Source organism: Canis lupus, chromosome 26, assembly GCF_048164855.1.
Source record: "Canis lupus baileyi chromosome 26, mCanLup2.hap1, whole genome shotgun sequence".
Classification (NCBI taxonomy): domain Eukaryota; kingdom Metazoa; phylum Chordata; class Mammalia; order Carnivora; family Canidae; genus Canis; species Canis lupus.
Genome location: NC_132863.1, coordinates 19,616,709 through 19,643,766, shown reverse-complemented (window position 1 = coordinate 19,643,766; position 27,058 = coordinate 19,616,709). Strand labels below are relative to the sequence as shown.

At 42.6% G+C, this 27,058-nt stretch overlaps 1 protein-coding gene across 4 annotated transcripts; it reads left to right on the top strand.

Moving 5' to 3' along the window:
* The first annotated feature begins 257 nt into the window (after positions 1–257).
* On the top strand, positions 258–27,058 carry PANK2 (pantothenate kinase 2). Of its 4 annotated transcripts, XM_072800202.1 has the most exons (7): positions 887–1,208; positions 13,603–13,955; positions 17,771–18,024; positions 19,334–19,510; positions 21,140–21,263; positions 22,870–22,995; positions 26,492–27,058. In XM_072800202.1, the coding sequence occupies exons 1-7, from the start codon at positions 938–940 to the stop codon at positions 26,540–26,542; spliced, it is 1,356 nt and encodes a 451-aa protein (XP_072656303.1). In that variant the 5' UTR covers positions 887–937; the 3' UTR covers positions 26,543–27,058. The 4 variants fall into 4 exon arrangements, with proteins under 4 accessions (XP_072656305.1, XP_072656303.1, XP_072656306.1 ...); XM_072800204.1 differs by lacking the exons at positions 887–1,208; positions 17,771–18,024 and adding an exon at positions 258–418; XM_072800205.1 differs by lacking the exon at positions 17,771–18,024 and having other exon boundaries at positions 1,173–1,208.

The window sequence follows — 27,058 nt, the reverse complement described above, 5'->3', positions numbered from 1 at the left end:
CCCCCCTGCAAAGGGAAGATAACGATTAACGCGCGCGCCCGCACTCCTAACGACCCAGGCTCCAAGGGAGCCACCAGATCTGCGTCCCCCCAGGGCGCCGCACCGAAAAGGAGAACAGACCGTCCTTCAAGGCCAACCCCACTCCCCGGCTCCCACACCCCCGCCTTCAGCACCGGAGAGTGGCGACGGATTTATAACCCACCTCTTTCTCCCAGTTGCCATGGAGACCAGCCCCAAGTCCTTTCATTCCTTCTGGTACCCGGAACATTTCTCCGACGCAGGCGGAACGGCGCGGGCTCGGCCCTGACGCGCCCGTGGCCGCGCTGGGGGACAGAGCGGTGGTAAAAAAAAATGTAGCGCGGAGGGGCTGGCGGTCTCGACGGCAACGGCGGCACCGAGGCGACGGACAAAGGCTAAGGTCAGCCGCGGTTCAAGCCTCCCTCCCCGCCAACGGCCAGACGCCGGGGGGCACAGCGCTGGGCGGGAGGAGGGTGCGGGCCGCGAGAGCCCCGCCGCGGCGGGGGGGGGGGGCGGGGGCCGCGGAGGCCCGGGCGCGCACCTGTCCGTCCACCTGCGCGGGCGGGCGCGCCGGCCCCTCCGCCCACCTTGGGCGGCGCCGCCATCACGCTCCCCTCGGCAACACCGCCTCTCAGCGGCCGAGCGCGGATCCCCTCCCCCGCCGCTCTCCGCCCCGCCCCGGCCCGGGAGCCTTTCATTGGACGGAGGCGCGGTCGATCCGCCTCGAGGGAGGGAGACGATTGGGCGCGAGGCCGTCGTGCCGCCCCCGGCCTATGCGGATTGGCTTGCTGCGCGTTGGCGCAACGGAAGAGGCGGCCGGCGGAGGGTGCGCTTCTGCTCGGGCTGGGCTGCCGCGGAGGAGGCGACGAGGGGCTCGGCGCTGGGGGCCTGGCTCGGGCGGCAGCGGTGGCTGCTGCGGATGGGAGCGGGCCGGCTCGGCATGGCCACGGAGCGCCACGGCAGAGCGGCCGACGCCTCCGCCTCGTCGGCTGGGGAGCCGGCGCCGGGAGGGCCTGGTGGGCGGCGGCGGGAGCTGCTGCGGCGCCGGGCGAGCAGCGCGTCGGAGCCCCCCGTCGGCGCCTCGGCCTCGGCCTCGGCGGAGGGCGTTCGGCGAAGCCGGCCTGGCTCCTACAGCGGCGCCCCCTCGGTCTCCCGCCAGCGCGTCGAAAGCCTTAGGAAGAAGCGGCAGCGTAAGTGCCCGGCGGGTCGTCCTCGCGACTCGCCCTGCCCCCTTCCGGCCCGGCCGCCGTTTTTCCCGCGCGCCGGTGCGGGGACAGTGCCCCCGCACGGTGGCCCCAGGTTGGTGCAGGGGCTGTCAGCCGACTGGAGGCCTTGGGTGCAAGCTCGGGGGGATCGGGGATTCGGGCCCCGCCCGCCCCCAGCCCTCGCGCGCATTGGTCCGCGCTCCCGGGTTAGGGAAGTGGAGGGGCTTTACCCAGGACTCTCCCGCCCCTTAGCTCCTGGCTCCTTGGGTAGTCTTTGCCCGCGAGTCACGTGATTTTATCCCTGGGTAGGCTGCTTTTGACTCTTTCCACCGCCTCCCCTCCCCCTCAATCCTTTGAATCGCCAATGTCTGTCTTCCGTGGGTTTCCAATCCCTTTAATCTGAAGATTTCAGGCTTCCTGGAAAATGATTCACTGGCCCTTGAGTTGCTTGCAGGCCTAAAACTGGATTCCGTATTCTGTGCACTTAAGCTTTGGCTGCTTTTCCTCCCGTGAGAATTCGGGTCATTTCTCGCCAGATACGTCTGTTTTCTTTGCATTTATTTGCTGATACTCACGATTCAGGACTGTAGCATTCTGGGCATGAAGGCTTTATCTTTTGAGGGAATCTCGCCTTGGCAGTTGCACGTGCTCTTTCCGGAGAATCCGTTTCTTCATTTTATTATCAGGCTGCTTTTTCTGCATTGTGGTCTAGTCCAGATATTTCCTTTGCTTTTCAGGTCTTCGTTTCAGGTGCTCTTGTCTAGCAGCCCTTGCTACTGTTGAAAGTATCCACTGTCTTAATACTCTAGTATGAGCTTTATCACATAGTGTCATTTTACATAGGGTTAGATTTTTTTTTCTGTCGTTGCCAAATTTCTCTTTCAGGAAATCAGCTTGTTTTAAATGCAGATTATAAGAGTGAGGGAAAGTGGCAGGATGAGTGTGAGGTCTTTATCTTCTATCTTAGCCCAACCACCTGGTTGGTTTACTTTTATCTTCTGCGGTTGGATGATTAAATGTTAAATGTAGCCCTGTTTCGCTGTGAAAAATTTGGGAGTCTCGATTATTTTGTCCTTTTCTATTGGAAGAGGGATTAACTGCTTTCAACCTATATCATTTTTCGAGCCAGTTACCTGGTCTGTTTTTTTATTTGAGAAGCATCTGATTTTTAAGCAATGTACAATATTCCTTAATGGTTTTGTACTACATTGTTAGAAATGGATGTAAATTCCAGAGACTTAGCAAATAAGAATCCCAGCCGTGCAGCCAGCTCTTTTTGGCCATTGGCCATAAGGATTCTTTTTTTTTTTTTTTAAGATTTTATTTATTTATTCATGAGATACACAGAGAGAGAGAGAGAGGGGCAGAGACACAGGCAGAGTGAGAAACAGGCTCCATGCTGGGAGCCTGATGTGGGACTCGATCCCGGGACTCCAGGATCACGCCCTGGACAGAAGGCAGGTGCTAAACCGCTGAGCCACCCAGGGATCCCCAGCCATAAGGATTCTAAGTGAGTATTGTATTTTGGGTGTTTGCAGTGTTCAGGTACTCTTAAAAATTTTTGCACTCCAGGATCGCGCCCCAGGCCAAAGGCAGGCGCCAAACCTCTGAACCACCCAGCGAGTCCCACTTCGGGCTCCTGACATGGGGCCTGCTTCTCCCCCCTCCTGTGTCTTTGCCTCTCTCTGTCTATAATAAATAAATCTTTAAAAAAAAAAAATTCAAGGGTAGCACTCCTCAAAAAAAAATTTTTTTTTTTTGAACTCTTCTGAGAGCTTTAATGACTCATTAGTACTCATAACTCTGAGGTAGGTGGTAGTATTTCATTTTACAGATGAAAAAACTCTGGCACATTTGCCTCTTGTAAAATGGCTTTTGAGAGGTGGAATAGAGATGTAAATTCAGGAAGTCCAGCTTCATACATCCTCTTTAACCACTGTGCTTTATTAAATTGTTCATATTCTGTTAGCTGTTTCTTCATTGCTCTAAATCCAAGCATAATCTTCATCTTTTGTATTCAAGGTTTACCTGGTGGTGAAAATTTCTAGCTACTGTGGAAGTGCTTCCAAATTTTGAACATAAAAATGACCTTGGAAGTTAAAAATGAAGATTCCGTGGGTCCAACTTTTTTTTAAAAATCAGAATCTGGAGAGAGTTCTAAGAAGCTGCATTTTAAAAGTCGTATTGTGTAGGTACAGGTGGCTTAGACAGCTCTGGAAAACTCTGGTTTAGACTATAATGGGGAATGGGGTAGCATATAAGGTGATTTTGAGATGTCTTTTAAGGAACGAAGACAAATACGTTGTAGGACTTATTTTTTGTTTTTATGTCTGATATTTGCCATGGTTCCCTTTACTGCTTTCTGTGATAAATCATGAAAGCTCTCTCTCAGGTAATGAGACCTGCCAAAGAAATAAACAAAGTATTGTTCTTCCATTTGTTTTTTCTTTTACTACTCAGGGATGTACCTGTTAGATGGAGAGGCATCCTGTTGATTGCTGAACCCTCCAAGAATGGTTTTTAACTTTGAGAAAATTGAAAAAAGACTAAATCTCTGATTTTATCTTTGGGAAAGTTGGGTATAGGGTGGTGCCACCATTCTTTTGAGATTAACAAGCCCGGTTCTGATGTCCTTACAATACTTGTCTAAAGGAAGGAGACTAGTTGTCATTTGAAACTAGAAGGAGCTACTCATTTTATTTTAGGAATTCTTGTGGGCCCTGGTTGCAGTCCTGTTTGCTACACATGTTCCCTAGAGCAGTGTGATTCTCAAACCTGTTCTCATCCTGGACTTAACACAGGCATTAGGGAGGCTAGGCATGTCTCTGGCTAAGAAGTTCTTTGGAAGTTTTAGATTAGGTGGACTGTCTCCTAGGATTGAGGATTGAGAGATTGAGAGATTGAGAGAAATACCAAGTAAAGAATGATTTAACATGATGGAAACAAAGATGCTAATGATAGCTATATAGTGCTTACTTGTTTATGTTAGATACTGCTGTATATTTTATAGACATATCATTCAAGTCTTACAGCTATCCTGTGTGGTAGGTATTTTTTTATCCTGGATTTCCAGATGAAGAAACAATGTTAGTGAAATTTGTCCTTTGTCCAAGGGCATAATAGTGAGTTGATAATGGAGCTGTCTTTTTAGATGTCTGACTTCAGACCAGTGTTCTTGACTCTTCCCATTTTTGAGTGGGGGAAGGTACATGCAGTGTAATGCAGAGCAGTTCTCGCATGGAATCACTCAGAAGCTTAAAAAAAACCCTTCAGGTCTGCAAGAGTCTAAACATCTGTTTAACCTTTTAAATTTTATTGAGGCATAGTTACATACAGCAAAATGTGCAATTTTGACAAATGTGTACAGGCATGTAACAAGAGAACATGTATTTTAATTGAGGGTCCCACATGTGCAGCAGATGTGCAGGAGGTGTGGGAACCTGCGATGAGAGTGCCTTGTGGGTCGGGGCATGAGCTGGATCTTTGCAGGGGACTCTCAAGCATGTTGTAGCACGCCAGAGAGATCTTTGGGACATACTGCTTTTGGACTCATACCAGTCATGGAGTATCCTTAACCGCCATTGATCTAGAAAATAAAGCTTTTGTTTGTAACTTGACGATACTAGCCTGGCAAATGGATTGGTTATCCTTGGCTTTTGGGGAGCATCAGTATTGGCAGGATGGAATTGGTGGTGCTGGGGCCCTGGGAGACTGCCCCTTATTAGGTACAGTGTTTCATCTTCAGCTGGGGAATTAGGAAAGGCTGCCCTGTTAGGAGCTCAGGAAAAAAGATTTCTGTTGCTTTATAGCCTGTTTTTGAGAGACAGAATGGGAAAGGATGCTTTTTAACCTCTTTATCAACTTTAAATCTAAATGAAATCAAAGTAACTTGGCCCTTCATTCTGGATGTACAACAAATGTGAAGCATTAAGCAGGGCCTAAAAATAGTCCAATTATGCAGCTGTGTAAAATGGTACGGTATGTTATTTTAGGGGCTATATGTATGAATCATGCGTTTAGGCAATATGTTTGTTCTGTGTTGGTATCCCTGCCCTCTTTTTATCTACGGGGTATCGTATGCAAGAAGTGATGTATACTATTAAAAATCTTTTGCTTAAACACATGTTAAAAGGAGAGAGAAGGAATACAATAGACTGTAGGCTGTTAGAAAAGAATAGTTATTTTGACTGGTCATTTAAAAGAACAGTGATGTTTATTGGGCTTAAATTTATAACCTAGTGAGCATTTTTCAGGTTCATATCATGGGGTATCTTTATTTTTAGGCACTGTTCTTTGTCATTGTATTATGTTCTTTATCAGTTTATGTCAGTAAGACTGACTACCATGTGAAGACCCCTTTTCTAAATAATGGCTTGAAGTTTTCTTTCTAAAAGTGGAAGCCATCTTTAGTTTCTAAGTAGTTTATTAGGTTTTGTGTGTTTATATTTCCTGAATGTAGAATTTATTATTGAGTCTGGTGGTTTGATAATATATAATATTTTATAAGGATCTAGTCACCAAGTTAAAACTATTTTGGGAATAAGAATAATTATTATTAAAGTATGTCTTTTAAGGTGGGGCCAAGGATTGCTGCATAGACCAGCCTTGAGGTTTGGGTTTGCAATATCTTAACCAGTTGTGGTCTGGTAAAGATGTAGTTGTAATGTTGGAAAATTGAACACTTTTATAAACCATTTATTTTCCATTGGAAGGCATTTCAATTGTTGAGAACCATTATGAGACAGACATGATGCTACAGATGGTTTTACGTAAAACCTGTGATGGAGAGTAAATTCTTTCTAGAAATGTGTCCTAAGTCAAGTATGGATTGTCTAGATTGAGTACCATGAGGCCTTACATCAGGAAATAGGCTAAGGGTTGCAAATGCACTAAAATTAATGGTATGACTCACTAATTAGAAGTGATAAATAGGTGTTCTGTTGGTGAGATAGGAAGAATGTGGTGATATAGCAAAAGTTCCTTTTTCCATGACTTTTCCCACCAGAAGCACAGTGTTTTGAACAAGTATTGGAAAGCTTATTACAGTGTTCATTATATTATAATATCTGGGGCACTCTTGCTGACAGTGATAGGAATCTAAACCCCTTTGGACAGGCTGAATGTTGAGAAATAAAATTTTGTGGTCCGACACAATTCTCACAGCCATTATCAGAGAACCTGTGTTTAATGGACCTCCCATGCTTCTCAGTGTTTCTCCATTCTTGGATATGTAAATGGTTTGATGAGTACACAGAAAAATCCTGAAGTGGTTAATGGCTATAATGAGCATATGAACTGAGTTTTGGTTAAGCCTTTTTTTTTTTTTTTTTTTTTTTAAGATTTTACTTATTCTTGAGAGACACAGAGAGAGAGTGAGGGAGAGAGAGAGAGAGGTGGGCAGAGACCTAGGCAGGGGGAGAAGCAGGATCCATGCAGGCAGCCTGATGTGGGACTTGATCCCGGGACTCGAGAGTCCTGCCCTGAGCCAAAGGCAAACGCTCAACTGCTGAGCCACCCAGGCATCCCTCCTTATTTTTCTTTATATATATTGTCGATCCTCCTAATTATTTAAGTAAGTGATTTTTACTCAACTGCTTTTTAATTTTATTTATATGTGTTCTGTGCTCTTAGGTTTGTATAGGTACTTGTGGAAAGAGGCTTTTTAGCAAGTCTAAGATTGAGTCCCACCTCTGCCTTTTCTTGACTGTGACGTTGGGCTCTTTTGCACTTCTGTCTTCTTATTTTGCTTTTTTTGGAGGGGGGTGAAGGGGGAGAGGGAGAGAGAGAATCTTAAGCAGGCTCCACACCCCATGTGGAGCTGGACGCAGTACTCAATCCCAGGACCCTGAGATCATGACCTGAGCCAAAATCAAGAGTTGGTTGCTTAACTGACTGAGCCACCCAGATGCCCCTACAGTTTCATTTTTTATTCTGTAAAGTGGGATGATTATAGTAATTGCCTTATATGGTTGTTGCAAACATTAAATAAGCTAATATAGTCAAATGTCTAATATAGTGCTTGGCTGTTAATAGATGATCATTTAAAATATAATAGCCATATATTAATGTTTCAGTTTCTTAAAGAAATGGGAGTAAAGCTTAATTTACAGTCTTCCATTGGTCTTAGATATGTCCAAACCTTCAGGTTTCAACCCTGTTGATGTGATATGTTTGTTGGTGGAGTGCTGTGTCTTTGGTAAACACAAGGTTGGCAGTTGATAGTTAAAGAATGGTGCTGCAGATAGAAAAACAGGAATCAAATTTCCTTGCTGCCATTATATTCAGTGCTCTTGTGTTCTTAAGTGAAGAAACTTTTCTTGTAAGTGCCAGGGACAGACTTTCATGACTTGTGCCAGGCTGGGTTAGGCCTGTCCGTAGAATTTTTGTAGGTGTGAAAAAAGATTGAGGACTATCCCTGGGACTGATGTGGAATGGCTGCTGGGGGCAGTCAATCACAGTGTTCTCTTTAGAATTGCATTGACATTGTTAGACTAACTTGACATTAGTCAAGAGAATTGACATTTTAGTAATACTCAATGCTTTTTCCTGGAACAATGTACATCTTTACACTGCTATGATTTTCAGTACACTATTTTAATAGTGATTGTACATAGTTTTAAGATTTATTTCTAGGTATTGTTATATGTGACATTTTCCATGTCATTTTCTTGTTGGGTTTTGCTTATTATATAGGAAAAGCTATTGGTATTTCTATATTTTTTTTATCCACATACTAAAAATTTTTTTATTGTTACTTTATTTTTTAAAGATTTTATTTATTCATGAGAGATAGAGAGTGAGAGAGAGGCAGAGACACAGGCAGAGGGAGAAGCAGGCTCCATGTAGGGAGCCGGATGTGGGACTCAATCCTGGGTCTCCAGGATCACACCCTGGGCCGAAGGTGGCACTAAACCGCTGAGCCACTGGGGCTGCCCTGTTCTGTTATTTTACAGGCTTTTTTTTTTTTTTTTTTTCTGTTCTGTTATTTTAATTGATACTCTTAATTTTAATTTTTTGGACTCTGTTGAGGTAATTTCTAATGTGAAAACCATCTTTTGGGGATGCCTGGGTGGCTCAGTGGTTGAGCCTCTGCCTTTGGCTCAGGGCATGATCCAGGGATCTGGGATTAAGTACCGCATCAGGCTCCCTGCGAGGAGCCTGCTTCTCCCTCTGCCTGTATCTCTGCCTCTCTGTGTGTGTCTCTCATGAATGAATAAATAAATCTTAAAAAAAAAAAAAAAAAAAAGAAAAAAACATCATTTGTGTACTGAGAAAAATCTCTATTGACCATGATGTATTACTCCTCCTGCATAACTGTATTCTGCTGTTTAATAATTTTTATTTATGTATTTTTTAAAAAAGATTTTATTTATTTATTGATGAGAGACACACACAGAGAGGCAGAGACACAGGCAGAGGGAGAAGCAGGCTCCATGCAGGGAGCCCGATGCGGGACTTAATCCTAGGTCTCTAGGATTACACCCTGGGCCGGAGGCAGGCGCCAAACTGCTGAGCCACCCAGGGGTCCCCCTGTTTAATAATTTAATACAATTTGTTGTGAGATATTTTTTTTTCTAGTTTTGATATGAGGTTAGAATGACTTAGGAATCTTTTTAGATTTTTCTGTGCTCTAGAAGCTCTTAAAAGTTTGCCTGGAAACCATTAGGACTTGGTGCTTTTTTTGTTCTTTAGGTGGTGGATCTTTGACATCTTTTTAAAATTTCTCAGTGCTTTTGTTTTTTGATTAAAAAAACATTTATTTGAGAGTGAGGGATCAAGAGAGAGCACAAAAGCAGGGGAGAGGGAAAGGGAGAAGCAGACTCCCTGCTGAGCTGGGATTTGGGTCTCCATCCTAGGATGCTGGGATCATGACCTGAGCTGAAGGCAGATACTTAACCAACCGACTGAGCCACCCAGGTGCCCCATGGGTATATACTCTTTTAACTTTGAATTTATTTATTTTAATTTTTTATTATTTTTTTTTAAGGAAAAGCTGTATCTTCTTTCTTGGATACCAGAAATTTGTCTGTTTTAATGGCTTTTTAAAATCTTGATTTTATTGATCAGCTCTACTGTGGCTTTGTTCATGATGGTGATGGTGTTTTCTAATTTCATTTACATCTTGCTTTTATTTTTAATAATGCCCTTCTGCTTGGGGCACTTGGGTGGTGCAGTTGATTGCCCAACTCTTGGTTTCAGCTCCGGTTGTGATCTCAGGCTTATGAGATCGAGCCCTGCATCAGGCTCTGTGCTTAGCACAGAGTCTGCTTGAGATTCTCTCTCCCTTTTTTCTCTGCCCTTCCCACTTGTGTGCATGCTCACTACTCTCTCTCAAAGAAATCTTTTTTTTTTTTAATAAAGATTTTATTTATTTATTCATGAGAGACACAGAGAAAGAGAGAGGCAGAGACACAGGCAGAGGGAGAAGCAGGCTCCATGCAGGGAGCCCGATGTGGGACTTGATCCCGGGACTCCAGGATCATGCCCTGGGCCGTAGGCAGGCGCTAAACCGCTGAGCGCTGAGCCACTTGGGCTGCCCTGTTTTTGTTTTTGAACTGATTTTTTTTCCATAGTTGTTTGAAGGTCATATGTTCATTTTTTTTTTCTTCTGGAGTTACCTGTAAATTTTGATGCATTTAAACCATCACTTCTTTCTTTTTATTTAGAATTAATCAGAATGTGTGTCTTCTTTCCTCCATCAAGACAGAACCTGCAGTTTGCTTCACTTCCCTCTCCTTTCTCTTCCTTCTTCAACTTCCTGTGTTGAAATCATGTATTTTAGTCCAGATTGCTGACTTTTTTGAAAGTCACATGTATTGCTGCTTCCTTTGCTTATCATTGTTTCTTAAAGCGCTCATACCTTTTGGGTTCTTTGTAATATTGGAATGCATTTACTAATTAGAGAAGGTTTTTGACTAGTAAACATTGAGCTCTTTCATGTGTGAAAATTTCTTTTGAGGACGCCTGGGTGGCTCAGCAGTTGAGCACCTGCCTTCTGCCCAGGGCTGGATCTTGGAGTTGGAGTTCTGGGATCAGATTGAGTCCCACATCAGGCTCCCAGCATGGAGCCTGCTTCTCCCTCTGCCTCTGCCTCTCTCTCTCGAATAAATAAATAAAATCAATCAATAAATAAATAATCCTTTTTTTAAGATTTATTTTTATTTTTTTAAAATTTTTATTTATTTATGATAGTTACAGAGAGAGAGAGAGAGGCAGAGACACAGGCAGAGGGAGAAGCAGGCTCCATGCAGGGAGCCCGATGTGGGATTCGATCCCGGGTCTTCAGGATCGCGCCATGGGCCAAAGGCAGGCGCCAAACCGCTGCGCCACCCAGGGATCCCAAGATTTATTTATGATAGAGAGAGAGAGAGAGAGAGAGAGGCAGAGACTGGCAGAGGGAGAAGCAGGCTCCATGCTGGGAGCCCGATGTGGGACTTGATCCCAGGACTCCAGGATCGTGCCCTGGGCCAAAGGTAGGCGCTAAATCGCTGAGCCACCCAGGGATCCCCTAAATAAATAAATCTTAAAAATAAATTTCTTTTGCATTCCTCCGTGAAAGCTGATTTTGCTGGATATGTTTCAAAATCTTTTTCCTTTTAACCTTGAAGCCAGTGCTCCAGTGTCTTCTAGCATCTGTGTTGGTGATGAAAAATCTAATTCCACTTTTATGTGATTTGTGTATCTTTGAAGGAATTCAGTTCTTTTTTTTGGAAGTTTTTAGGATTTCTTTATTTCTTTAAAAATTTTTTAAAAAAATATTTTATTCAATTTTTTGAGAGAGAGCAAGAGAATGAGCAGAGGAGGGTCAGACGGAGAGGGACAAGCCGACTCCCCTGGGGAGCCTGACAAGGGGCCCGACCTGGAGATCATGACCTGACCTGAGCTGGAAGGCAGCTGGCAGCCAGCAGCTGCTTAACCGCTTAACTAGCTCAGCTACACAGGCGTCCTGATTTCATGACTTTTTCAATAGCATGTGTCTTAAGTCTGTCCTTTCTCCATTAATTCCTCTTAACACTTAGTGAACTTGAAGATTTATGTCTTTACTCCCTGTCTCCCCCAGGAAATTTCTGGGACTCAGAGAAGGTATATACCGGACTTCCTGGTTCTGTATTTCTTTTTTCTTTTTTCTTTCTTTCTTTCTTTTTTTTTGTATTTCTGTATATATTTACCTTTCCTTTATATTTGAGAGGCATTTTGGGAGAATTTCTTGCTTTTGTTTTCCATTTATTTTTTCTGTGCCCATTTTGCTGTTAAATATATCTGTGAGTTTTATTTTGGAAATAGATTTGTTCCTTTTTTTCTCTTTTATAAAACTCTTTATTGAGGTATAATTTACACACAAGCAGCTGTACCCATTTCAAGTGTACAGTTCCATACATTTTGACAGATTGTATACACCCGTGAAGCTTTCCCCTCAAATCTTTCCAACAGTCAAGATTTGGGCACTGCAGTGTTTTCTTCTGTACCTGTACAGTCCCTCCCTCCCTTCCTCCCCTAGCCAAGATCTACTTCCTATCAAATGCAGAAATGATTGCTTTGTGTTTCCTAGAGTTTCATGTAAATTCAGTCATATGGTGTGTAGCCTTTTGTGCAAGGCTTCTTTTACTTAGCTTGTTTTTTATGATTCATCTGTTAAGTATATAGTAGTTTGTCCTTTTTTTTTTTTCTTTGGAAAGCTTCACTCCCCTCCCCCCAACTGAAAAGTTAACATTGATACAGTTCACAGATTTTACTTAGATTTCATCAATTTTATATAAACTCTTTTGTGTATGCATATTTAGTTCTGTATAATTTTATCACATGTAGATTCTTGCAGTCACAGCCACAGGTGACCAACATTTCTTAATTTCTGATTTTTCCTTGTGGTAGCTTATTCATTTTTCATGGATCAGATCTCATTTTATCTCTGAAGATAATCATGATTATTTTTAAGTCTACTGTTTGTTCCTGCAATTCTTTCTTCAGATGTTTAGTTTCTCATTTTTGTGTTCTAGATTTCCCTTTTGGTGATCCTAATTTGTAAAGTGATCATCTCTATTTTGAGGATTGCTGTTCTGTCAGTAGATGCAATGTCTCTTTACCTGTGTCTCAGGATGGATTGTATGGATATATGGCTAGATATAGGGGCTCCTCATTTCTTCTGAGTGATAGTAGCTACTTGGGAGCCATTCTGAGTTTTTGGCTTAAGTGCCTGTGTTTATTGAAGACTTTGCCTGGCGGGGTGGAGGTGGGGTGCAAAGAGCAGGGACGGTGGAGATGGGGAAGTAGTTGGTCTGTCTAGTTGTGCCAGATGCATTCCCCACCAGATCATCCATGACCACAGAGCCTGCCCCTGTTTCCCTATGGCAGCCACCCCTATGTACATGTTGGTGGAGCACCCCTATGCGTTCTGAATGTTCATAGCTGCTCCCAATTTTTATAGCATTCCTCTTTTGATGGTTCTGGACAGTTAATGCCTCTATCAACTTAGTTCTGCTGATTGTATCATTTCTTGTTTCCCAGAACTATTTTGGAAAATAATATATCAGTAAAGCTCTATCTTTAGAATTTCTATGGTCTAAGCTGGGAGCCAAGGCATGCATGTTTGTGCAGTCCACCTTGATCTGATCTCCCGAAGCTATTTTTTGGGAAGGATTTTTTGGGAACACCTGTAACTCTGAAATGCCTATCCCATTGAAACCTTTTATTTTGGGGACATCAAGTTTCAAGAGACAAATTGACCATTGGAGCTTACGTGTTACGTGGGAATTTCCTCTACCCCAGGTTGCTTATTACACTGGAGCTCTGGGACACCTGGGTGGCTCAGTGGTTGGGTGCCTGCCTTTGGCTCAGGTTGTGATCCTGGGATCCAGGATCGAATCCCACGTTGGGCTCCCTGCGAGGAGCCTGCTTCTCCCTCTGCCTGTGTCTCTGCCTCTCTCTTTCAGTCTGTGTCTCATGAGTAAATAAATAAATCTTAAAAAAAATTAAAAAATAAACTGGAGCTCTGAAAAGTTTTAACATTTCTTCTTTAAGCCAAGGGAAAGGATGTAGATTTTCTTTTTTTTTTTTTTTTTTTAGGATGTAGATTTTCATTCTCAATCCCCCTCCCCCAGAGTTGAGGTAGTCATTTTGTTATTTTTAAATATTTCATAGTTCAGTTTAGGCTTATTTGTACAAGAGGGTTGATTGGCGCAATAATCTGATTTTTTTTTTCCTGATCGTTGTGGTTTTTTTTTTTTTAAAGCTGTGTTTCCAAATCAGAATCCTATTTCTTTTCCCAAATCCCTTTTTATATTTATAGTCCTTGGAAACCTCAAGGTATGAATAGCTTGCTAATCTAGTACATTTATGTTTAGTTTTCATTAAAAAAGTTCTTTTTTTTATTTTCTCCATTTAGTTTTTCCATGGTTTGGCTTGGATATTGGTGGAACCCTGGTCAAGCTGGTTTATTTTGAGCCCAAAGACATCACTGCTGAAGAAGAGGAGGAAGAGGTGGAAAGTCTTAAAAGCATTCGGAAGTACCTGACCTCCAATGTGGCTTATGGGTCCACAGGTATTCGGGATGTGCACCTGGAACTGAAGGACCTGACTCTGTGTGGACGCAAGGGCAATCTGCACTTTATACGCTTTCCCACTCATGACATGCCTGCTTTTATTCAGATGGGCAGAGATAAAAACTTCTCAAGTCTCCACACTGTCTTTTGTGCCACTGGAGGTGGAGCGTACAAATTTGAGCAGGATTTTCTCACAGTATGTATTTTGCAGCTTATATACAGTTTATGGTAATCTGATTTTTTTAAAAAAAGATTTACCTATTTATTTGAAAGAGCAAGTGTGTGTATGAGCATGTGCAGGGGAGGGGCAGAGGGAGAAAGGAGAAGAGAATCTTTAAGCAGACTCCCTGCTGAGCATGGAGCCTGAGATGGGGCTTGATCCCACGACCTGTGACCCATGAGATCACGACCCAAGTGAAAACCAAGAGCCGGGTGCTCAACCAACTGAGCCACCCAGGCATAATCTGATTGTTAAAAATAATACCAATAGCAAGTGGTGGAATCATTTCTGTTTTTAATGGAACTTGAATTTTCTTAAGTCAGATTAAGATTAGCTAGAGGAGTGGTAGCCAGGGGTTAGCCATCTAGAGCTTGTTGTGGAGTTTATTTTTTGCCTGATTCAGCTAAGTTGAGAATCAGCAGCAATGAAAGCATAGCATTTTGTTCTTCCAGTGTGGAAAAGTAGCAAAGCTTTGATAAGCAGACCAAAGAACTACTTAATGAGGAACATGTCATTCAGTCTTGAATGATGAGGGCACCTGGCTGGTCAGTTGGGAGAACATGAGACTCTTGATCCTGGGGTTGTGAGTTTGAGCCCCATCCCATGTTGGGTGTAGAGATCACTATTAAAAAAAAAAAGTCTTCAACAATGACATTGAAAGATAATTTGGGGACAGTTGGTTTGCTCAGTCGGTGGAACATGTGACTCTTGATCTCAGGGTCATGAATTCAAGCTCCCCTTTAGGTGTGTAGCCTACTTAAAAAGATAATAAAAAAATTTAAAAAATAATTTTTAAAATGTCATTTCATGTCATAAAATTGTTTCCAGTCTTGTCTATTATATAATTTCTCCTGTCCCCCTCCATTGTTTCTTGGCAGGTTTACTATTAAAAAAAAAAAAAAAAAAACCAAAGAACTCTGGTCCACAGCAGTGGCATTTTGGTCTTAGGGCTTGTTGGAAATAGTTAACAGAGGAGCCTCCTCTCTCCAGATGCCTTCTGATGCGTTTTGTGCTCTTGTCATAGGAGTCTCTGAATCATGTGTGGACCCTGGGGATGCCAGTGGGTATCTGATTTTTTCATTTAGTGAACACTGTGCAAGGTCTTGAGGCTATGTCCTTTGAGGTGGATGTGGGGGTAGGGTCGGTGGGAGAGTAGACCAGTGGGTTGGCCAAGACCTGGACCTTCAGGGTTCATTATAGATTGAAAATATCTTCAGTGACCATGTTTTTAATGCCATTAATGAGAATGTGATTCCAGAGGTTCTGCCTTTGCCTCTGTCATTCTTTCCTTTTTTTTTTTCTGTGTGTCATCGTATGGTTTGTGACTTTGTCCTCTTTCTTGGTCTTCTGTCTCCTGTCTTTCTCTTATCAGTGACCATAATACAGAATTGACATGAATTTCTTTTTAACAAGTTTCTATATTCTCTGCTTGAATTTCTTTTGGTGGTTGGTTTTCAGTGGTTTCTCTTCCACCTCGGAGTAAAAGGGAAGTGTAGCTGGAGGAGAGATGGTTCCCTCCTTTGTGGAAGCCTCATAGTGGGCCCTGGATCCTTTTTTTTTTTTTAATTTTATTTTTTTAGATTTATTTATTTATTTATTTACTTACTTACTTACTTATGAATGATAGACACAGAGAGAGAGAGAGAGAGAGAGAGAGAGACAAAGACAGGAGGAGGGAGAAGCAGGCTCCATGCAGGGAGCCTGATGTGGGACTCCAGGATCATGCCCTGGGCTGAAGGCAGGCACTAAATCGCTGAGCCACCCAGGCTGCCGTGGGCCCTGGATCCTAATGGAGATGCCCTTTATGCCCTTTGGAACATATTTGCAAACCATTCAGCTGTTCCCAGAGGTTCAGCATTGTGTGGTAATTCAAGGGGAGGGTGCAAAGTGGATTTTAGACCTGGGGAATTTGTTCTTAGGCTGGGGGAGTTTCCTTTTATATGCACCATTTTTGTCCTTGAAAAATCGTAGGAAAGTGAAATGCCCATAGAATGCTATTTGTGTATTAGGAGTGACTAGTGTTTAGTAAACCACAGTGAAATATTTTTTAAAATATTGAGTTTACCCTGTTGCTTTTTTAATGTGAATTAGATTTCCTAGCATACTTGGGTGTGCTTGTTGGTGTAGCTCATACATTATCAGTACCTTGTGTTAGTGAAATCAGCTGTTCATTCAGTCACCTGTTTCATTTAGAGATGGGGATTCATTAGGAATTAGAGGACATTTCAGGATGACAGGGATTATAGGAAGGAAAAGGAGGAAATTATAGGAAGACAAAGGAGACCAACTACTTGGGCTCCAGTAGACTACCAGTGAAAAGTGATGAAATGAAAAGCTAGAAATGGAAATGCTGGCACTTGAGATTCATGTGTCAGGAGGCTGGTTTTGAATTCATGACGGCAGGGAGGGCATGAGCAGGTATAGTAGGAATGGTGATGAACACTCCAGGAGCTTGGGTTTGGTCAGAGGAGTAATTTAATATTCTCACTTAGGGATTAATTAAGGATTAAGATGAAGGTATTTGTTAACTTCCCTCTCTGCTGTGGAACTGAAGAAATTGACAAGTGAGTAGAATTAAAGGGGGGAAATTTGCGGGGCTAGACCTGATTGTAAACAGAAATAGGTGCCTTAAGTGGGTTGAAGCAGTTTTACCTTTGTCATGTGTATGGAGCATTTGTGCTCGTAATCTGTCACGTGGGTTGGAAGTCCAGGGAGTGACCTGGGGGTGTTCTTTATGCTGTGTCTCCAGAGTCACCATTGTTAGAACTTTATATGTCTCTAGTTTTCTTTGCATGACTGTGTATGACACATACACTTGTGTATAAACTTGGCTTTAAAAACAGGCAGGTGGGGATCCCTGGGTGGCTCACTGGTTTAGCGCCTGCCTTTGGCCCAGGGCACGATCCTGGAGTCCCGGGATCGAGTCCCATGTCGGGCTCCCGGCATGGAGCTTGCTTCTCCCTCCTCCTGTGTCTCTGCATCTCTCTCTCTCTCTCTCTATGTCTATCATAAATAAATAAATCTTTAAAAAAAAAAAAACAGGCAGGTATCATCCTTATGAAATGTTTCTCAACTTGTTTTTTTGATAACATGTCTTGGGATCTTTCCACTTCATTCTTAATTGATTGAAGGTCCTCTTCACTCTAATTGCTTTCCAGTGCTCCCTAATATGAAGAATAATCATTCTTTTATTTAAATGGGATTAAATTGATAACAGTTTAAAATTTTTATACTGCTAAAATCTTTTCATCCTTCAGGGGCTGTAATTGGTTTAGATAGTAAAAAAATCTTGTCTTCCATTTGGACACTTTTCAGCCCTTTGATGTCTGTTTGATAATAATAAAGTGGGGCCTACTTTGGTACTGCTCCATAACCTTGAAGATGATGGTCTTTCGGAAGGCAGATATCAGAGTCCTTGTAGTTCCTGCTGTGTGTCACCAGGTGTTTGAGTCACTTGAATTTCTTGGAGTCGGCTTTCTTACAGGGCTGTGATCTCCCCTGTGCTCCTGACTCAACATTCCTTGTGAGACCTCTCTTTCTCTGCTTGGGTTTGGGCATGCGTCTCCGCTGTTGTGGTGGTTTCCGGGGGTGGGGGGGGGGAGGTGGATTTGGGTCTGTCTCGTCAGTCCATCCTGATGTTTGTTGTCTTCAGGTCTGTTCTGTGAATTGTGTTATAAATCCACATCTGTGAGCACTTCTATGGTTTATTTAACGTGGAGGGATGTCTTATTAAGCAGTTTCTATTTGTTTGGCTTGTTAAAAAGTCTGAATACATTTTTATTTCATTACAGATAGGTGACCTTCAGCTTTGCAAACTTGATGAACTAGATTGTTTAGTAAAAGGAATTTTATACATTGACTCTGTTGGATTCAATGGACGGTCACAGTGCTATTACTTTGAAAACCCTGCTGATGCTGAAAAATGTCAGAAGTTACCATTTGATTTGAAAAATCCATACCCTCTGCTTCTGGTGAACATTGGCTCTGGGGTTAGCATTTTAGCAGTATATTCCAAAGATAATTACAAGCGGGTCACGGGTACCAGGTAGGTCTTTTATGTAAAGGTTATTGTTTATTCTTGATATAATGGGTTACAAGTGAATTTTCAGGTATTGTGTATCCATATGCTTTTAAGAATCTGTTAAAATTAAGTCAAAATTTTTTCTCTGGGATTATGCAAGCAAATGCAGTTTCTCTTTGAAAATTCTCACATCATGACCTACTTTTAAAAAATCTGTATTGCTTAGGATTTCATTATTATAGTTCCATAAAATATCTCATTGACAGACTCCTTGAGCCCAAAGTCCCTGTCCTCAGTCAGTGTATTGTGTGCACATATTGTAAAGTTGCCAAAGCTACTAGGTAGCATTTATAAGAAGTCGAGGGGGATCCCTGGGTGGCGCAGCGGTTTGGCGCCTGCCTTTGGCCCAGGGCGCGATCCTGGAGACCCAAGATCGAATCCCACGTCGGGCTCCAGGTGAATGGAGCCTGCTTCTACCTCTGCCTGTGTCTCTGCTTCTCTCTCTCTCTCTCTCTCTCTGTGTGACTATCACAAATAAATAAATTAAAAAAAAAAAAAAAAGAAGTCTTGGCAAGACCCAGCTTTGAAACTGGCCTATATTTTATACATAAGGTACACATGTGCACACATAACCCGCCCATCCACCGGATGGTTTGAGATCTAGAAGGTGAGGTGTACTCAGCAACAGATAAATAATTGGGCAGACTGAAAGGGGAAGAGAAGTGGCAGAAAAGTGGCAGGCAAAAAAGAATATGTTGCAGTTTAAGGATTAGGAATCACTTGAAGCAAAACAAGGAGCTGGGGATTGGGATAGACCAGTTTTTTTTTTTTTTTTTTTTTTTTTTTAACAGGTGTGAATTAAAAAATGAGATGAGTAATTTTGGGGGAGAAAACGCATTAAGGGAGGAATTCTTTGTGAAGTGGGGGGCTGATAAGCCAGGGTGACCAGGGCTTTGGAGAGACAAAGGAAGGGAGGTGCTAGCATGGCCTGGGTATGGTGGGTGGACCTGGTCCCGAAGCTGCTCACACTCAGCAGATGCTCAAACTGCACTGGGGACGTGGGTGGGGACGTGGGTGGGGACGTGGGCAGAGATGTGGGCCCTGTGTTTTGCTATTTCGTTTGTTGGCTCACGTGAATATGTAACCTCAAGGTATATGACAGGCAACTTGTTTTTTATCTTTCCACAGACTTGCCTGCCAGTGGCATCTGCGCAATTAATTAGGTTGGGACAAGAGTGGGTTGATGTATGAACGTGGTTTTGGGCTCATAAATACTACCTTCCTGTTCTTATTTTTAAAATTTTAAAATACTGTGTTGTTTGTTTTTAATCAGTCTTGGAGGAGGAACTTTTTTTGGTCTCTGCTGTCTTCTTACTGGCTGTACCACTTTTGAAGAAGCTCTTGAAATGGCATCTCGTGGAGATAGCACCAAAGTGGATAAACTAGTTCGAGACATTTATGGAGGGGACTATGAGAGGTTTGGACTGCCGGGCTGGGCTGTGGCATCAAGGTAAGGGGGTGTGTGTGTTCTAAGAAAGACAGGAATAAGATACTAAATATTGGGTGTATCTTTTTTCTTTTAAACAGTGTTTATTGAGCTATAGTTTACATACTCTACAGTCACCTGTGTAAAGTGTAAAATTTAGTGGTTTCTAGTATATTTACCAAATTGTGCGGTCATCACCATAATCTAATTTCAGAACATTTTCATCATCCCAGAAAGAAACCTTCTGTCCATTACCTGTCACTCCACATTTCCCCACCTCAGTCCTTGGTAAACAATATATTTTCTGCCTTTATAGATTTGCCTATTCTGGACACTTCATATAAATTTTGTCCTATAATATGCGTTTTTTGTGACTGGCTTCTTTCCATTTAGCATGTTTTCAGGGTTTACCTATATGGTGGCATGAATCAATACTTTGAATCTCTGGGTGAATTTTAGGATCACCTTGTCAGTGGTTGCAAAAATGGCAGCTGGGATTTTGATAGGGTTGTACTGAATTTGTAGCTTACATTGGGGAGTTATTGCCATCTTAACCTTATCAAGTCTTCTGATCTAAGATAAAGTGTTTTTCCATTTATTTAGAATTTTGCTTTTTTTTCACTGATGTTTTATAGCTGTGATTTTCAGTGCAGTTGTTATACTACTTTTGTTAAATATATTTCTAAGTATTCTCTTTGATGCCATTGTAAATAAAATGGTTTTTAATTTTTAAATTACTTTTTAAGATTTAAAAAAATTCATTTGAGAGAGAGAAGCAAGGGGTGGGCAGAGGGAGAAGCAGACTCTCTGCTGAGGAGGGAGCCTGACCAGAGGCTTGATGGATCCCAGCACCCTGAGATCATGACCTGAGCCAAAGGCATCAGATGTTCAACTGACTGAGCCACCCAGATGCCCCAGGAACTGTTTTTTAAATTTCATTTCTAGATTGTTTAGAAAAAGAGTTGTTTTCTTTGTATTGAAATGTGATTTTTAATTATAGAAAAGGAGCATACATAGCATGCTTGTGGACTAATTCCAAGGACTTTGTAAATGCTATCTATGTTATGTTCTGATTTTTGGCATTTGCATATTGTTCACTTTGGTTTCTGATTGGGTTTGTGTTCTGCTCACAGTTATTAATGTAGCAATTCTGCTGGTAAAGTACTTTGAAGTACTTTATCTTCCAGGGAAATCTGAAATTCTTAAGGAGTTTACTCTGGTACTTTACTGTCTGCTTTTGTATTGCTCTGATGAAGCAGTTTTCCAGAGCAAATGTGACCATTCAGCTAAGCAAGATGGCTGTGCATTTGGGAATGAATTGCTAATTCCTGGAACTGTCCCTGACTGCAGAAGGAGCCGTGGTGCCTTAGTGTGGATCTGATCAGATCTAACTAGATGTGCAAAGATCTGTTAACAAAGCTAGATTTTATTGGAATCTGTGAGGGAAAGGCATTTGCTTATTCACAACACTGGAGGGCTTTTGCATTACTCTTTGAGCAGACGCTCTGTTATTTTGTAATAAAAAGTTTGAAGATTTGAACAATGTAGCCCTAGAAGTCACATTTATCTTAGTAGAGTTAACATTCAAGTTCTGTTGGGCTGTGTAGCCTTTGGTTCAGCAGGTGGATATATATATATTTTTTCCCTTCACAGCTTTGGAAACATGATGAGCAAGGAGAAGCGAGAGGCAGTCAGTAAAGAGGACCTCGCCAGAGCAATGTTGATCACCATCACCAACAACATTGGCTCAATAGCAAGAATGTGTGCCCTTAATGAAGTAAGGGGACGTGGATTTCTTTAGATGCTCTGAGGAAAATGCAGAACTTACTAAGCGGGCCTCACCTTGTGTACAACGTCTGTCTTATCCGGACAGTGCCTAAGTGTAGTTGTATGGGGTGGAGTTGTTTCATTGGCGAAGTTAAAGCTCTTCAAATGTAGACTAAACTTCACTGATTTTTTTTTTTTTTTTCTCAGTGAAGATAAATAATATTGCCACTGTCTAGAAGTAAAAGTACATCTTTTGAGGAGAAAGTAGGAAGGTAGGAAGGCAGTCAGAACTTCGGGTGAAGGGGACTGTGGGTAGCGGTGATGGCTAGCCATGTCAGATTGAGGTCCCATGCTCCACATAGAGCCCTGGAGTCCCTGGGAAGGCACCTGGAGGAAGTTGCTGAAGCTGGAGAAGACTGGGCAGCCGAGGAGTGCCCATCCACCGCCGCAGAGCTGTCTTTGTGCTTTCAGCTTCTTTACAGTGCTGCCTTGTAGCATTCAGGTCAAGCAGCATTGTACAGGGCTATGAAAGAACCGAGAATGGCCTTCCCTGGGGGGTCCAGAGGTGCAGCTTTACAGCTTGTCCTTATTTACACAATTTTGTTCAAAATACTCTGTTTGATTATGTAGGCATGCGGTTTAAGGAGGCTTTGAAAGGTACAAAAGGATTGTCTCATTTTTTAATTAAAAAGATAACTGTATCAGCATTAAGTAATTAAAAGCATTCTTCATTTGAATATGTTAAAGTTACTGTTTCCTTTATTGCATGTTCCTTTTCCTGTACTTATATATTCTAAGATCTGTTAGTTGTGTGGGTGTACATACCATTTTATATTTTTTACTTACTTAAAATTTCACTGCTGTATATTTGATTTGTTTTTGTATCATCATTCACATAGAGCTGGGCATTTGGTTGCTTGCCAGTGATCGCTCTGCAGGAAGGCATTTTTAAGTGTGAAGCTTTTCTTTGGTTGAATTTTATTCCTGATAAGGAACTTATAACTCTGGAGTGAGATGAGATTCTCTAAAGAATATGACCATACTTAAGAGTTTTGGTAGGTATTGCCAAGGCACTTTGCACAAGGGCTGTACTAATTCAGATCTCTTCAGCACTGAATGAGTGGATCAGTTACCACAACTGGGCTCATTGTTGGGGTGAAATTTCAGTTAGTTGTTCTGCTAACTTTTAATAGGTTTAAGATGCTCCTTTTTTGGATTACTGGTGAGATTGAATTTTTTCCCATTGTATTTCTTGTACAATTTGCATATTTTTGTCAATTTCCTTCTTTGAATTGGGGTCTTTTTTTTTTTTTTTTTTTTTTTTACTTTTCTGTATAAAACATTAATAGCAGTTATTTGTCATATTTAATACAAATGGTTTTCCTAATTTGTTTTCTCTTGTGACATTTTCTGGCATGGTTTGAAGTGGGTCCAGAGTTGTCTGGGTTCAAATTTAAGTAGCCTTGGACTAAATGGATTAAAAGTAAATACTTTTTTATTTTTTGCTCAGCAAATTGCTGCTGAAGACCATGCACATAGTGCTCTGTTTTGGGGTAGCTTTTACAAGAGAACAGAAGTTAAGATGAAAACTAATTGCCTTTTTTTGATGTGCTCAGAACATTAACCAGGTGGTATTTGTTGGAAATTTCTTGAGAATTAATACGATCGCCATGCGACTTTTGGCATATGCTTTGGATTATTGGTCCAAGGGGCAGTTGAAAGCACTTTTTTCGGAACACGAGGTAAGCAGACTTACTTCTTGGGATATGTTACTAACATGCAGGGCATGCAGTTCCCACTGTTTTGGAACTTGAAGTAAACGTGAAATAGACTTCAGTTTTTTTTTTGTTTTTTTTTTTGTAAAAGTATGATATAGGGTTTAACCTTGATTGTAATATTCAAAAGCCATTTTTTACCTGATTTAATGCAAGGGAAATTTTTGGTTAATTTAATTGTGAGCTTCAGCAGTTTCAAAGGAAGCTTGAGGAACACCTATATCTTAAATGTTATGTTCTTTTCTGAACTCTCTTTATATTTTTTCCTATTATGCTTATTTTGTAAATGCATTTACTCTGGGTTCTGCTTTTTTCATTTTGATGTCAGTTTTTGTGTATTGGTAGAGTTCCTGGGCCACTTATTTAAAACGCATGTTCTAAAAACAAACAAAAATATATTCCAAGGTTAGAACCACACTTAACACCTAGACCAGCTAGAAATGACAAAATGGAAGAGAATCATTGAATCACTGAACCTGGTATCATCTGTGGGAAGGTGCCCTTCTGTTTTTCCAGCTCGGGTGAAAAAAGAACCCTAGCTGGGGCGCGGGACTTTTCTTCTGTCCCCTTGGTGGTGGGGCTGTGGAATGGTTTCTTTCCAGTGTTGTTGGATTTTAAATAGTGTTCTCATGAAGGCTTCAGAATTGTTCATGCACGTTCACTTTACCAGTAGTTACGTGAACTGACAATAAGATCTGAAGTGCCATGGGCAGCCCCGGTGGCGCAGCGGTTTGGCGCCGCCTGCAGCCTGGGGTGTGATCCTGGGGACCTGCATGGAGCCTGCTTCTCCCTCTGCCTCTCTCTCTGTCTCTATGAATAAGTAAATAAAATCTTAAAAAAAAAAAAAAAAAAAAAAGATCTGAACTGCCACCAAGGTTGCTTTTCCCTATAAAATTGCTCTTTTTCCTTTTTAAGTGGTTTCAGTTCAGAGTTAAAATTCAAAGTGCACAAATACCCCTTTTCAAAAGCTTCATGTTGAGTCATCTAATTTTTAACTGTGTTTTATTAAAAACTAATTGAATGAATCTGCCACGTAGCATTGTGTAAGTTGAAGGAGTATGTGTTACTGTGACGCATTACGTGCCGCCACACGTGCAGCTCAGCCTGAGATCAGTGCGCTGCTGCTGTGGGGGTGCTGGGCATCAGGTCTCTTCCAGCTTCTTTACCACTTGTGAGTTTGTACCCTTAAACATTTTCTTACTTTTAATGTTATTAATAAATTGGTACCAAATTATCATTAAGTTGCGTATACCTTTTATATGTATCTTTTTGTGATCTTTGATCCTTTATTTTGCTTTACATTAGAATAAAAAGAAACTCTTTAATCTCACATCATAGTAGAACTTTCCTCCTCCATTTCTACCTCTTGAAAACCGTTTGGTAGGTGGAACGTGAATTCATTTCTTAGGTTAACTTGTCTTTTTTTAAATCTTCACACCATAAGTTTGAACACCTTCTGGAACCTCGGTTTGACGTGTTTTCTTCCTTCCTGCCTGCTGACTTCATTTTCCTCCCTGGCTCTGACACAGCCCTGCCGCCTCTCCTCCCATGGTGTCCAGGCCTTGGACTCTGGTGTCGACTACTGTGCTAAGGGAAAACGTTGATATTTTAGGCTCTCTGCATCTTGAGGTCTTGAGAACTGTTCGCACACTGAAGTCAGTTTAACTACTGTGAGAGCTTTGTCTGGGTTCCTGTCAGCCTTCTGTACTGTTCTCAGCATTTGGCAGCTTGTAACAGCTGACTAGCTTCTGCTTCATGCTGGGTCCTGGTCTTCAGGGGAGCTCATTATAATGGTTAACTTCTCATCTTTTGTTGTTGTAAAATAGAAGCTACAGAAAGCCACTGAAAGGGATGCCTGGGTGGCTCAGTGGTTGAGCATCTGCCTTCGGCTCAGGGCGTGATGGAGTCCCCGCATTGGGCTCCCTGCAGGGAGCCTGCTTCTCCCTCTGTCTCTGCCTCTCTCTCTCTCTCTGTGTGTCTCTTGTGAATAAATAAAATCTTTATATGTATATTAAAAAAGCCACTGAAAACAAAGCCGTGAGTCTGTCCTCTGGTGGTGGTGGGGTTCCTCATCATCCCTTCCTCCTGCTCGGCCGGGTGGCCAGTGGGGTTGTGGGCCGACTCTCATTACACATGGTTTATGGCTGCCTGTTTTTAAGCCAGGAAACAGGGAGAGGAGAGGCTTCAGCTTCAGCTGTTCTTATGTTTGGCCACAAGTTTCTTGGAGTAGCTTTCTTTGGGAAACTGGACTGGTTTCTTTGTTGCTTCTGATATTTAGCCTCTTAGCTCATCCTTCTCAGTCTGCGAGCAGGCCTTTCAGGATCTTCCTTCCCACTTTCCTTTTTCAGTCCTTTCTCTCTTCCTGAAAGTGCTTGGCTGTCTGATCATCCATTGGAGACCTTGATGGATTCTGGACCATCGGAGGATTACTCTGCTCTGATTCCTGCCGTCCTGCCCTTTCTGCCAGCGTGGGTTTTATCTCATATTTTGTTACATTCAGTTCTTTTTCTTTCTATTTCTGGGTTTTAATGTCTTGGTTCTTGATTGTATTTGACTTTGAGTCTTTCTGGCGATGGTCCAGCCTTGTCCTCCTCCAGCCATGCCTCCACCCTCCCTGCTGGCTCCTCTGTTGTTCTGCAGATGGTGCTTTCCCATCTGTGCCCCCCACCAAGTGTCGCATCAGGGCACTCTTGTCCATGCCTCCACTGCCTGTTCCTGCCAGTGCTGCCCTGCCCACGGTCTTGTTCCAGATCCAGACATCCAGTTACTTCCTGGGTGTGGCTGTTAGGCCACCTGGGGCCCTTCGGCCTTGCCCAGGCCAGATGGAACCCCTCCTTATTCACTGCATCTCTTGCTCCTGTGTCCTTGTTTGTTCTCAGGGGCACTGTCACTGGATGCATGGGAGAGACCTGAACCTCCCTGCTGCCTTCTTCCCCGTCTTTAGGCAGGTCTTGAATCCACCTCCCCCTCTTCGCGGTCTCCCTTCCATCCCCAGCCCTGTCAGCTCCCCCTCCCCCACGTTACCAGCATACCCCGACCACCCCAGCTCTTCTGCTCTGCTGCACTTCATGTCCCATCCTCCCTTCAGTCCTTAGTTGTCTGGAAATGCACCAGGCCTCTGCAGCTTCTCCCATCCTATTCCTGCAGGAGACCGCTCAGTTGGCGCTCACAGAGGTAACTGGGCCAGTGTGGGCCCCAGAGCTCCTGCAGCCCCCACCATGGGCCTTGGTCTCACAGGCTGGCATGCCAGGGTGTCCTGTACATCCAGTCTTCCTCCCCAGCCTGGGAGCTCCTCAGAGCTGCTCTGCTCCCAGGCTGGCCTTGGGCTCAGCAAAATGGGTGCTCAAGGAACCGGTGTCAGGAATTAAGGGCACTGTTGGCTTTAATACTAGTAATCATATTTATGGTAATATAAGTAAGTCAAAGGAAAATTGCTCTCATTTTTGGTGTACTTTTTTTCCAGGGTTATTTTGGAGCCGTTGGAGCACTCCTTGAGCTGTTGAAGATCCCCTGATCGTTACCCGGGGAGGGGTTCCTGGAACATTCCACAATGGGATCTGTGAACTTTTGTTTTTTAAGAGACTTATTCAATTTTGTGATTGTGTACTACCCGAATCAAAGCAAGAAAGGACAAGTGTATTTTTCTAAGTCATGAAGATAAATCCTTAAAAATTCAGCCTAAACTATTAACCAGTAAGGAAAGATACAAAAAAAGTGGACCATGTCTGTGGCAGTGAGGATCTGCTGTGTTGAAGTTGCTCTTCAGTATAGCTTTGTTACACCTGCCACGTATTTGTGAAATTCAGTGTCCTTACTGGAGCCACTTCAGGGGTGGGCTGTTCTGTGTTCAGCTGACTGCGGTTTTGTGTCCTGTCGAACTTGCTAGATGTAAGGCAGGCACTACATGTTGTAATCTAATCACAATGTTAATATGGCCTTGGAGATCATCATCTGTGCATTAACTCTGGTGTGCTATTTAGCCTTTGTGTGAACATACTGAAAAACATGTTTTATTTCAAGGTTCTATGAA

What these genes read in the sequence shown, in the direction of transcription:
- PANK2 (XM_072800202.1), top strand. Translation starts at nt 938, where the DNA reads ATGGGAGCGGGCCGGCTCGGCATGGCCACGGAGCGCCACGGCAGAGCG. An exon ending in TTGAGCAGGATTTTCTCACA is followed by an intron (nt 13,956 to 17,770) that starts GTATGTATTTTG and finishes ATTTCATTACAG; the next exon opens with ATAGGTGACCTTCAGCTTTG. An exon ending in GAATGTGTGCCCTTAATGAA is followed by an intron (nt 21,264 to 22,869) that starts GTAAGGGGACGT and finishes TGATGTGCTCAG; the next exon opens with AACATTAACCAGGTGGTATT.